This window comes from Schistocerca piceifrons, chromosome X (genome assembly GCF_021461385.2).
Source record: "Schistocerca piceifrons isolate TAMUIC-IGC-003096 chromosome X, iqSchPice1.1, whole genome shotgun sequence".
NCBI classification, from domain to species: Eukaryota; Metazoa; Arthropoda; class Insecta; order Orthoptera; family Acrididae; genus Schistocerca; species Schistocerca piceifrons.
The window spans coordinates 168,707,817-168,721,184 of NC_060149.1; the positions used below are offsets into that span (position 1 = coordinate 168,707,817).

General features: G+C 38.6%; 1 protein-coding gene across 1 annotated transcript in view; it reads right to left on the minus strand.

Moving 5' to 3' along the window:
• Positions 1-13,368, minus strand: part of LOC124723191 (protein unc-50 homolog A) — a 92,243-nt gene that overhangs the window by 43,765 nt on the left and 35,110 nt on the right. Inside the window, exon 4 of the mRNA XM_047248381.1 lies at positions 9,876-9,996. Coding sequence (XP_047104337.1) covers positions 9,876-9,996 — 121 coding nt within the window. The remainder of the gene's footprint in view (positions 1-9,875; positions 9,997-13,368) is intronic.

A 13,368-nucleotide genomic window follows, 5' to 3' on the forward strand; every position in this document is an offset into this window, starting at 1 on the left:
TCTCTTTGGTGGAGTTTATTAAGATCATTGGTTTTTGTTGCACTACCTTTGCCTCTTCATTTGGTCTTGATTTTATGAACAAAGGAGTTTGTTGTGTTGTTTGCACTGCTGCGATGATAGCATCTGGAGCTGTTTTGGCTGCCTCTCTACTATGAGCCTCCCGTTACTATCAAGTCTTCATACCTTGTTTCACATCCGCTGCTTCTCAAATTGTCGCCGTTTTCTCTTCAGCATTATTGTTTTAATTAGCCAAGCCAGTTGCTGTTGTTCCTTTGCAGGTAGCCATCCTGGTTACATCAGTTTTCCCATTTGATGCCAAACTTGCAGTGGTGCATGGCCTCTTCATGTTAAACTGCTCAGCTGCCTTCTATATGGGATAATTCAATGAGTCACCAGAAGTAGTGACATAAGTGCCGGGTGTCTGACTTTGCATCGGCTGTAATAGCCTGGGACGGCACAGCAGCTGGCAGCAAGCACCTGACACAGTGCTGTCATCCACATTCTCCTCCTCATCTGACAATGCATAGCACATCGATATAGCACGAATACTAAGTCACACTCTGCTCCAAAGGAAGGGTGAGGATTCCATCATGCTGGCAGTGGCCAATCACACTAAAAACTTTAAATGCTCACTTTGATTTATTTACAGTGACTGTCTCTTTCACAAAACACACTCAAATAACAGACACTTCCATTATTTGTGGGTGCAGGTATCAGCTGCCAACAATGACACCTTCTGCATAAAAAAATCTTTCGAACACGGATCTGACATAAATCGACAACCATCCTGGCAGTCATCTTAGCTATCAAAACCGATACAGACTCGTCACTTGAGTCAGTGTATCATCATACTGACACAGAATGCTGTGCACTGGTTGCAATAAAGTAGAGATATGGCTGCATCCACAAGTAGGTTTGCCTCAAATGGCATCTCAAATGAAAAGGATGCCTCGGCCACAGCATTTACAGAAAATGTATGCACATCGATCTGTTCTTGCACGATATCAGTCATCACCAACGAACTGGCACAGACGCACATCGTGTTTCAACCATTCGTGCATCGTGTAAGAATGATACCAGATGTTGATAACCTGCTGCATGAGCTGAACCACCCATGCAAGGTCTCCCAGAACAAAGGCTACTATGTTCGCCAAAGAAATGAAGTGACCTCAAGCAAGAATCACAGTAAGATCACGGATGTAGAGCAGGAAAAAAACTTGCTTTTTTGTCCATCTGTGGCTCTGTGTAGGGCAAGATAAGTTACCTGCTGAAATACACAAAACCAAATCAGTCTTAGCATTCTGACAAAAAAAATTTAGCAATTATTGAAATCAGTTAAAGATGCAGAGGTCTCAGAGCATCTATAGTTTACAAAATACCATGTGAATGAGCCCAACCTTAGGCTGGACAAATAGTGTGCACTGTAGATGAACGCAGGAAGGAGCACAAGAGGTTTTATCGATTAAGCTATCATGAAAAATCTGCTTTACCTGAGCATAGTATAGAAAGTGGTCACTGGATCAAATTTGATGAAAACCTCTGTTGTTGCTCACAATAACAGCTTATTATGTAATTAAAGAGGCCGCTGCAATAAAAATCACCGATAACGCCCTTAATAGAGACAGCCTGCAGCTCATCATGGTGTAAGATAAGTGGTTATGATGTTGAAGCTGGCACATTGAACACGAATTAAACATATGCTCATATATAATGATGCTGTGAGCACCAGTGGTTTCATGGCTGGCAGCTAGAGTCCATAAGGGTATACCAGTAGCCCTCAGTAGTCATTCTACTTGACAATGGCCACGGAGAGCTTGCTCAAAAGCTCATGGCATTCCAACAACTTTACACAGCTGGAAACCTGAAACATTTTATTCAGTATATTTCACTTGTTTGCTAATTTTTGAACAACAACCACCACACAAGTAACTTCAGAAATGTATGCCACATCACACATAGTAGAGACAGCATCGAACGTCAAAGTTCCTCTCCCCTCTGAAAGGTGACTCAGCAAACATGCACCTGTAAGTGTCGTTGAACACAGAAACACACCAGCTCACGGAAATAGTAACATCTTTCGTGCTGTACAGATATAAGTGCATACCATTAGTGAAAGTCCAATCTTCTCCAGCATTCATTCATTCAAAACCTGTATTCTGTAAATTCCATCATGAAAGATAGCCTTCAGGCATGTGGACTGAGTGAAGTTAGCAAGCAAAAGCTGTTGCTGCAGACAACTTCCGTAAACACAGTTACCTTCTGTACTATACTGTAGCAGTTCTTTTAATGTATAGTCCAAACTTCATTGATCACAGGTGCAGCACTGGTTGAAGTACCACCCAGTATCATTTATTATAAATGACATCAGACACTGATTCATCAGCATTATCACTTTCTTGCAGACACTATATGCTGCAATTATGTTCTGCTTGTTTCTGCAATCACAACTGGGATAGGCACTTACACTGGCAGCCAACAAGCACATCTGCTGCTGTAAGCACCATCTCCACACAGCACTAGGATGGCTGCCCTGCCCTGCAGGAACTTCAGATTACTTCTAGCATTTGTGATCTACTAGTCCAGTTTAAGATGGAACAGAGTGTCAAGAGCTAAGATGAGTGCATAAATTCAGGGGTCATATCACAATGAAGCCGACATTGCCACTGTTGTCATTCTCATCTTGTGCAATTTTCCTGCCACTGGCAGGGTATGCTTGGAACACGAGCCTCTCCATCTCCTCCGTTCTTCGTACTACCTCTATATCAATACTCTGACACAGTCTTAACCCGTCTTCCAATGCTTTCTTACACTCTTATCAGTAATGTGCCTTTGGTTTTCCCATTGGTTTCTTGTCTTCCATCGTCATCTTTAACGTCTTCCTAAGCATCCTTTTTCCATCCATTATCTTCACATGCCCAAAACATTTTAATCTTTTCCCTTCCATTTTCTTCTGCAAGCATTTCTCATGTGTTATCTCCTTGACACTTTCATTTCTCATCTTTTCCAATTTTGTTACACCTCTCTTGACTTCTCAACAACTTTATTCCATCAGCTTGCAACTTACTTTTTTTCTTTGCCTTCAAGACTGAGGTTTCTACAACATACGAAAGATTTGTACATAATATGTTTTTATATCACCTTCTTACTTTTCTGGGGAACTCCTTTTCTCACACTATTCCTTTCGCTCTTCTCATGAAGTTATTAGCTTATCTTGTACATTCACTTACCTCACGCCCATTTCTTCCATTTTTGTGAGCTGTACTACTCCATTTTCAGCTGTTCTCCACCCAGTGCCATGTTTACTACAACCTCTGCTTTTTTTCTTTTTGTAAGCACTAACTCACATTTCTTTGAATTAAATTTTAGACCATTCCCTAGCATAGCTTTTTCACAAGCAACTACCTTCCTCAGGACACCATCCTCGCAGATCCCCAACAGCATTAAACTGTCAACAAACAATATTGCTTTCAACCAGTCTCCTCTCCCTCTTGTGATTTGTGTTGTTATGTCATCAATCACCACCATAAAAAGTCATAGTGTGCTTTCTTCTTTCAGACAGTTTTACTGCTTCAGCTGCCCTGTTCTCTCTCCACCCATTCTCACACAATTACACATACTAGTACAGTCTATTTCTCACCCATTTTCATTCATAGTGACTCCAAAATCTACTTCTGGATATAGTGTTATATGCTTTCTCTAAACCCTGGGAGACTATTAGTCTATCTCTCCCATGCCCATAGTGGTGTTTCAGAAGCCATCTCACTTGCTCTATTTCATTTAGTCTCAAAGATGCTGTAGAAACAAAGAGTGATGCACTGAATGCTCAATGAATTTTATAACCTATTCCTTGTAATCAATGAGTAGCATCAATAGTTCTAATTATAAAATCAAACAGTGTATGCCACCTGTAAAAATGCAGAGTATTGTGGCAGTAACATTGAATGAAATGTACTCAGGTTTCCAGCCACATCAAGTGGTTAAAATTCCATGAGCTTTTGACCGAGCAATCCTTGGTCATTAAGTGGAACAACTGCTGATGGGATGCTATTATGCCCTTATCAACTACAGCTACTAGCTGTCACATCACTGGTGCTCGGTGTGAGGACACGTTGACTCTGTGTTCACTGCACCTGCTTCAACCTCCTGACTGCTATATCCCACACCATGCTGAGCTGCTGGCCACTGTCTCTATTAAAGATGTTATCAGTCATTTTTATTTCCATAGCTTCTTTAATTACACAATCCCAGAAGCAATTAGTGTGACCCACAACACAGATTTCATCAAATTTGATCCATTGATCATTTTTAGAGCATGCTGAGCTAAAGTTCATCCACCACAAATGAAAAGGATGCCTCGGCCACAGCATTTACAGAAAATGTATGCACATCGATCTGTTCTTGCACGATATCAGTCATCACCAACGAACTGGCACAGACGCACATCGTGTTTCAACCGTTCGTGCATCGTGTAAGAATGATACCAGATGTTGATAACCTGCTGCATGAGCTGAGTCACCCATGCAAGGTCTCCCAGAACAAAGGCTACTATGTTCGCCAAAGAAATGAAGTGACCTCAAGCAAGAATCACAGTAAGATCACGGATGTAGAGCAGGAAAAAAACTTGCTTTTTTGTCCATCTGTGGCTCTGTGTAGGGCAAGATAAGTTACCTGCTGAAATACACAAAACCAAATCAGTCTTAGCATTCTGACAAAAAAAATTTAGCAATTATTGAAATCAGTTAAAGATGCAGAGGTCTCAGAGCATCTATAGTTTACAAAATACCATGTGAATGAGCCCAACCTTAGGCTGGACAAATAGTGTGCACTGTAGATGAACGCAGGAAGGAGCACAAAAGGTTTTATCGATTAAGCTATCATGAAAAATCTGCTTTACCTGAGCATAGTATAGAAAGTGGTCACTGGATCAAATTTGATGAAAACCTCTGTTGTTGCTCACAATAACAGCTTATTATGTAATTAAAGAGGCCGCTGCAATAAAAATCACCGATAACGCCCTTAATAGAGACAGCCTGCAGCTCATCATGGTGTAAGATAAGTGGTTATGATGTTGAAGCTGGCACATTGAACACGAATTAAACATATGCTCATATATAATGATGCTGTGAGCACCAGTGGTTTCATGGCTGGCAGCTAGAGTCCATAAGGGTATACCAGCAGCCCTCAGTAGTCATTCTACTTGACAATGGCCACGGAGGGCTTGCTCAAAAGCTCATGGCATTCCAACAACTTTACACAGCTGGAAACCTGAAACATTTTATTCAGTATATTTCACTTGTTTGCTAATTTTTGAACAACAACCACCACACAAGTAACTTCAGAAATGTATGCCACATCACACATAGTAGAGACAGCATCGAACGTCAAAGTTCCTCTCCCCTCTGAAAGGTGACTCAGCAAACATGCACCTGTAAGTGTCGTTGAACACAGAAACACACCAGCTCACGGAAATAGTAACATCTTTCGTGTTGTACAGATATAAGTGCATACCATTAGTGAAAGTCCAATCTTCTCCAGCATTCATTCATTCAAAACCTGTATTCTGTAAATTCCATCATGAAAGATAGCCTTCAGGCATGTGGACTGAGTGAAGTTAGCAAGCAAAAGCTGTTGCTGCAGACAACTTCCGTAAACACAGAATGCACCACCAACAGACATTAATTAAAATAATAAAACCCTTAGGAAACTACAAAATTAATCAGGTCGTCTGTAGTGTATCAAATAAACCCAAACATTTTGGATGCCCAAGTAAAAAGGTGGACCATGCTTGTTTTTGTAATTTTTGAGTTATTCATTGCTTATTGGGCTGAGATTCTGTCAAGGGAATAAAAATGATCATTTCCCCACTATCTAACTGGTAGATTTCTGTACTTTAAAGAAGTGACATTTTCTTATTCAGTAATATAATGTGCCAGTCCATTTTAGTTTTCCATCTAATGTATTTCAGTGTTACAGTTACCATCACAACCAATTAAATTTTCATTTAAGGCATTATTTTCTCCACAGTGAGTTGCAGGTATTTAGTATGACTGGGGTCTCTTCTGGACTGTACACTGTAACACTGATATTTCACTATGGAGCATGTTGCAACTAGAATCTTCAGTATGCAATACATCATTTCAGTGCACTACAAAAGGTGTTTAGAGTTCTAGAAAAGGATGTTTGAGTTCAAAAATTAATGTGTGATGAGGAGACTGCTACTTTTTGAATGGCTGCTAGTGATACATGAATTGTCAACTAATATTTTAATAGTCTAGATAGGGATATTATTTTACATATTTGGAGATGAACTGCTTGTGACTCAATACCCGAGCAGCTAGACTATATGACATAAATAATTTGGTGTGGAAGGAGTTAAGCTGTTAAAGAGCGATTACTGTTGACCTTTGTTGCTTTTAATGTGGTCAGGGATTCTTAAGGAACCATTTGAGAGATTGCAGTAAATATCAAGGTAGATGGCTTGGTAAGCAGTGGAGAACCAAATGAAGTAGATATGGGAGATAATAAGATTCTCAAGGAATGAACACATTTTTCATCATAAGTCTAGCTTGTGAAGAAATCATCTGGCTGAACTGAAAGACTATTTTAAGAGTTTTACTACATGGAAGGATTCCTTTTAGTGGAGTACACATACATCTGTGTTGAAGGGCACTATAAGAGTGTCCCTTATTGTGATCTAAAATTTTACACCCACCTGCAATATTAAAAGGGAGTGTAATGTTTGAGGTCCGGTGTTGACAAAGAGATTATTAGAGCTGAGCATTCAATAGCAGTATTCTATGAACTGGTAACAATAATGAACATGATAAAGAAAAACACTTATTGGAGTTTCACATTCCATCAATGTAGAGGTCATCTGAGATAGAGCATAATTTTTGAGAAGGAAACTCGCCATGGCTTCGGCCAAAAACAAAAGTCTAGTGTCTTTACAACTGTGCCACATTACTCTGCACAATATAATTTTAGTATAGAGTGTTGGGAATATTTACTACATAAAGGAAGTCTGAGAAAAAACAGCATCTAGCCTCAATTCCACATATTGCAAAGTTGCTTGCATCTTAAAATTTGATTTTTACAGTGAACTTGACACTAATTCACATATGAATATGAAAACATTTAACCCTTTAACTGCTCTGGACATGTTAACGTGTGTGCCTTTGTACCTGTTCCTGTGGGCTCTGAACGTGTTTACACAGGCCACCAGTCCTTCTACCTAGTACTCTGAATGTGCCTACATGTAGACTGGTGGCGCACATAAACACATTCAGAGCACACAGGGACAGGTACAAAGGCGCGCACGTTAACACGTCCAGAGCAGTTAAAGGTTTAATAGAAGTGTTAAAATCATTTGCGTGTAGCATTTGTTGTTTTCTCAATATGAACGCCTGATTGATATACCACTAATGGACAAGAAGTTTTATCCACAAAATTGGAGCATATATTAATTGTTCACAGCGGTTCAAGAAAATTATAAAAATTTGGAAGGTTATATTTATAAGTTTGTTTCTTGCTCTCAGCTATTACTGCAGCATCATATAAAACCTAGGCATCTTTTGTCCTATCCTTGTTAAACTAATCTGCATACATTTATATGTTCGTATATGTGAATTATGTGTTTCCTCATATTAAACTGATCTTACGCACTGCAAAAATGTATCCCTGGATTAATAAATGATTATGGGTTACCAATAACAGGCATCACCTTTGATCTGTTACATAATGATGTGGCTTTCTATGTCATATGTGCACAAATAGAAAGATAACACAACAAAGACAATTTTTGCTTTTTGTTTGTAATACTTTTTTGGAACGTAGGCTGTGGTGAAATACTGATATTTTGCATAGCCTGATATCAAGGTTACATTGAAAATTGACAGTTTGGTTGAGAGATGACTAAATTGACAAATGTCATTTAATGAAAATAAGTATAATTCTTGTTACGCTCTGTATGCTACGTTTAAATTTCGATGAGTCTACATCCGACATTTTGATGTTGTCACTGGTCAAACCTGACTGGCAGTACCGAAGGCTTCAGGTAACCCATTATTATTACTAGGTTTTTTTTTGAGTCACCAATCTTCTGACCGGTTTGATGGGGTCCTTCCATGAATTCCTCTCCTGTGCCAACCTTTTCATCTCAGAGTAGCACTTGCAGCCTACATCCTCTATTTGCTGGATGTATCCCAATCTCTGTCTTCCTCTACAGTTTTTACCCTCCACAGCTACAGTACCATAAGATATTCATTCCCTGATGTCTTAAGAGGTGTCCTGTCATTCTGTCCCTTCTTCTTGTCAGTGTTTTCCATACATTACTTTCCTCAGCGATTTTGCGGTGCACCTCCTCATTCCTTACCTTCTCAGTCCACCTGATTTTCAACATTCTTCTGTAGCACACATCTCAAATGCTTCTATTCTCTTGTGTTCTCGTTTCCCCACAGTCCGTGCCTCACTGCCATACAATACTGTGCTACAAATGTACATGCACAGAAATTTCTTCCTCAGATTAAGCCCTTTTTTTGAGACTAATAGAATTCTCTTGGCCAGGAATGCTGTTTTACCAATTCTAATCTATTTTTTATGTCCTTCATCTACTTTTTGATCACTTCCCCCATGATTTTAGAAATTCCAATGGAATGGTATCCATCCCTTCTGCCTTATTTGATTTTAAGTCTTCCAAAGCTCTTCTAAATTCTGATTCTAATACTGGATCCCCTACCTCTTCCATTTTGACTCCTGTTTTTTGCTCTGTCACATCATCAGGTAAGTCCTCCCCCTCATACAGTCCCTCAATGTACTCTCTCCACCTAACTGCTCTCTCCTCTCCATTTAACAGTGGAATCCCCATAGCACTCTTAATATTACTGCCCTTGCTTTTAACTTCCCTAAAGGTTGTTTCGACTTTTTTATACGCCAAGTCAGTTCTCCTTATAATCATTTCTTTTTAGATTTCTTCACATATTTCATGAAAAGTTTCCACCCCCTCTGTCCTCTCATCTCCTCCCCATTCTCCTCTCCCAGCCTGTTTATTTTCAGCCCTCTGCCAACATATCCGCCTGTCTTTTGCTGCTCTTCTCCTTTTTTTGTTCGTTTTTCCCCACACCTCCCTGCCCCTCTACCTCCTGATGTTGCACCTTTTGGCAGTCTAGTCCCTGTACACTCCACCAGACACTGTTCTCTCTCCCCACCCATACACTACTATCCTTTCCTCTTCCATGCCCTCTCCAGATTACTATCCTTTCCACTTCCATGCCCTCTCCAGATTGCTGCTTGCATCCCATGTGATACTTGCATTCCAACCAGAGGTGCTGGAGTTTGCAGTCGTGTGTACGTGAGGTGTGCTTGCTTGTGTGCATGAATGGTGTGTGTTTCCTTCACTGTTGAAGGCTATGACCAAAAACCTTGTATAGGTGTCTTAAGCGTGCCTGTCTGCAACTTGATGTGTCTTCTTTACAGTAAGTAGCAATATATCTTTTTCTGCATTGTTGATATTCCTACCTGGAGTTTCCATAGTTTGCTATCATTATGTCAGTCATGTATTAATCTCTTCTATACGTAAGGAAACTAGCCTTTTGAATGTGACAGAGTGGCAGAGGCCTTCCTTATAACGACATTAATGAAGTGATTAGATATTATAATGTGTTCTTAAACAATGAAAACTTTTAGCCTTCATTACTTTGCTTGTGGAAGCAATAACCATGCACCAGCACCAGAAGACCAGCCCACAATCCATACATGATATCTTGTCTATGATTTTACACTCTTATAACTGTTACAATTTTCTAGTGCACAAATATTGTAAACAATTGCTCTTCTGACACAAAATATGCAGAAAGTTTATATAAAATTTATCTACTTACCACAGAAAAGTAGCTATTAGGAGACCAACTCCAATACAGTCTACAAATACCACATAGAGCAGGAATTTGAAATACTCCCAGAATGACAAGTGCAGAAGAATGGCAAATCCAACAGATGATGCTGAAATAAAGAATGTTAAGTTACACAGCTGAATCCAAAATACTAGCAATAATTGTATATATGAATATCAATATAACAAACATTTTCTGGCAACAGACTCCGAATACAGATAAAACTATTCTCTGAACCAAACAGCATTCAACTTGCACAAAGTTTCATCTGTCTAATTTCATTTTCTATTCATCTATGATAGCCACAGGTCAATCTCTTTCTTCACACAGTATATAATTTTAAGCAGTACACACATTTTTGGCCCTTAACAAACTAATATAGCCTTCTCTTGAAGAAATACTTAAATGTATAAAGCATGTGTAACAATGTTCTATATTGCAAAGTATATTACTGTTATGTTTTTACACCTACTCTAGTACAGCATCAATGTTAGTTACAAATTTGACAGTAAACTATACAATACTGACTAATAATTAGAAGCTTGTAAAAATTTATTCATGAACTCACAGCATTGGCTTAATGTCATTTAATATCAACGAGAAAATATCTTAGTGTTATGAAGATAAGTTCTGCTTAAACTATCAGTTTCCTTCCAATTCAAAACAACAACTTCTGCTACATAAAAAATATCCTATGACTACAGTTTCACAAGCAACTACAGGCGACTACAGTTTGACATGTAAGATGCTACAGAAGAACATTCACACCTGCTACATCCATCTGTGCAAAAGTTCCTTTTAATCAAGGTGTTGGATGGCCTTGTTGCACATTGGCAACAGCAATACAAATACTATGTATGTTAACAGGTAATTAGTTTAGAAGGTGTGATTTGTAAGTGACCGGACATCAGATGTGTGTTGTTAACAACACAATATGGTATATGATAATCATGACCACTTTACTTAATAGTGTGATGGTGATGTGAATCAAGCAAAACTCCCTCTCCATCTGAGGAATAATTATGTTACATATTACAGTGTATTCATTTTCAAACAATATTTGCCAAGATGTATTGCAACCCTACTGTATGAAAGGTAGGAAAAATTACTAGTTGAACACTGCAAACTGGACAACACAAATTAAATTTTAGTGTTTCACAGCAGATCCTTGCACAAAGCCAACATCCACAGTGTTCACAATGCCTAATATAATACAACAATGCCCCATGTGGCAAGAACAGTGTAAAAACTGTACAGCCCACTTCATGAAACTGTCTTATGTATATTTCTTACAGTCACAGATCATCTTGCTAATAGTCCTCATTTCTTTAAACATATGGACATTTTGGAGATGTTCAAAAAATCAAGAAGATAATGTAGACATCTTTCAGGGTTTGCCATACTGGCATATCCTATTACATTAATAACATACACACTTCATGGGGTCATCATCTACTCAAGTTTAGACTGAATTAATATGATCAGTGTGTCTAAAAGCTCCAATAGTAGATTTCATGAAATTTACAGTGTTTTAAAAAGAAATGTCTGATTTGAAAAGAATACAACTTCTACATGACTGAAGATAGAAACCTGGAATAAAATTTAATTTACACATAGAAATACATAATTTTTATTTTCAAAAGAACCATATGATTTTACAAAGATATATCTTTTACATACATGTAAAAGCACATGCAACATTGGGAAACTTCTTAAAATTACATTTGGGATCAAACTTTTCATTCAAATGATGGTCAAACTAATCTTATACTTTTTCGAGCATGCCTGGAGTTATTGCATTCACTCCAGTTGCTATGTGGTCATCATAGCTCACCCAAAGTTGTTGAAAGGGAAGCACACAGCTGAAGTGTTTAACTTCCACAGGCAACCTTAAAGGCCATTGGTGTAATGCCTTTAGCTGATCACCTGTTGAGCCTGTACTCTCAAAGAGAATCACACCACTTAGTTGTAACTGAACTTCACTTTAAACGGAAAATATAAAACACCTTTTGTTGCTGTGTTATAGCCATCTTGACTCACTGCAAATGGGTAATGAATTAGCAAGCAGGGGAGTGAACTATCAGCACCAGGTTGAACCCTACTGGCAACCACATGAACCAGAAGCTTACAACTGGTGTCACAGCAAACTTTTAGTTTCAATGCATACGCAAAAATCTACCCCTAGCTTCTAACCTTATTCATGTAGAAAATATAGTGTTGTGAAATTGCATGAGTTTTTTTTTTTAATATCTTCTAGGTTATTGTCCTTTGTTTCTTGTGACTCCACTTTTAACTGATACATTATTTTCAACATTATACAGTCTACCTCAACTGCATAGCAATGGCATGCACAGCAGAGGCCATTAGGTCAAAAATTTGACAGCTACACATTTTCTTGGCCGTTTAAATTCATGAGTTTAGAATGAAATTTTCACCAAGCAGCAGAATGTGCACTATTGACAAAACTGAAGCTATGAGAATGGGTTGTGCATTAGGCCTTGGTACCACAGTTGGCAAAAGCATTGCGTGCAAAAGGCAACCGTCTGGATTTGAGTCCAAGTCTATCACACAGTTTTCCACTGCCAGGAAGGTTCCAAACAGCACACACACTCTTCCAGAGTAAAAGACTGATTCTCAAGACAGACCCCTCATCTGGGGCTAAGCTATTTCTCTGCAATATCCTCTCTTCAAAAAATTCTAGTCCCACTTGGTGTGCAAGAGAACTCCTGGAAGTCTGGAAAGCGGAAGAGAGGTTATAGCACAAGTAAAGATGTGACAGCAGTCACGAGTAGTGCCTGGAAAGTTCACTTGGGCTTTCAGGTGTTAGTCCGGCACACAGTTTTAATCTTCAGTCTGAAGACTGGTTGATTTCATGCAGCTTTCCACGGTATTCTATCCTATGTAAGCTCCATCATAATTCCTGCAAACTTTATCCCTGTGAACTGTACTCAACAGTTGGTCTCCATCAACAATTTGACTATTTCTCAATGCCCCAGAATGTGTTCTATCAACTGATCTATTTTTAGTCAAGTTGTGCAACAAATTTTCTTTTTCTCAACATTCAATTCAGGACCTTTTCATTAGCTGTCCAATTTACCCATTTTAATCTACAGTATTCTTCTATAGCATCACAGTTAGTGAACTATTTATTGTACATTAAATTGTTTGTTGGTTTCTGTCTTGGATTCTTTGGCCAACATTCATCTGATGTTTATTCTGACATTTTGCCAGCATGAATAGCTGTAATCGTCAATGCTTCACCCTCCATTACAGAAGATAGGTAAGCTACTGCCCACAGCAAATTCATTGGCTTATTTATATTCTACCAGTAAATTTAAGGTAATTATGATCTGGTACTAATTTTAATAAATCCAAGAGTTTGGAAATAGCAGTATTTACATACTTTGTGTTTGTATAGATTATCTTTTATTATTTGGGTCCACCTTTACATTTTGGAGTATGTTTCCTATAGCTAAAAAGG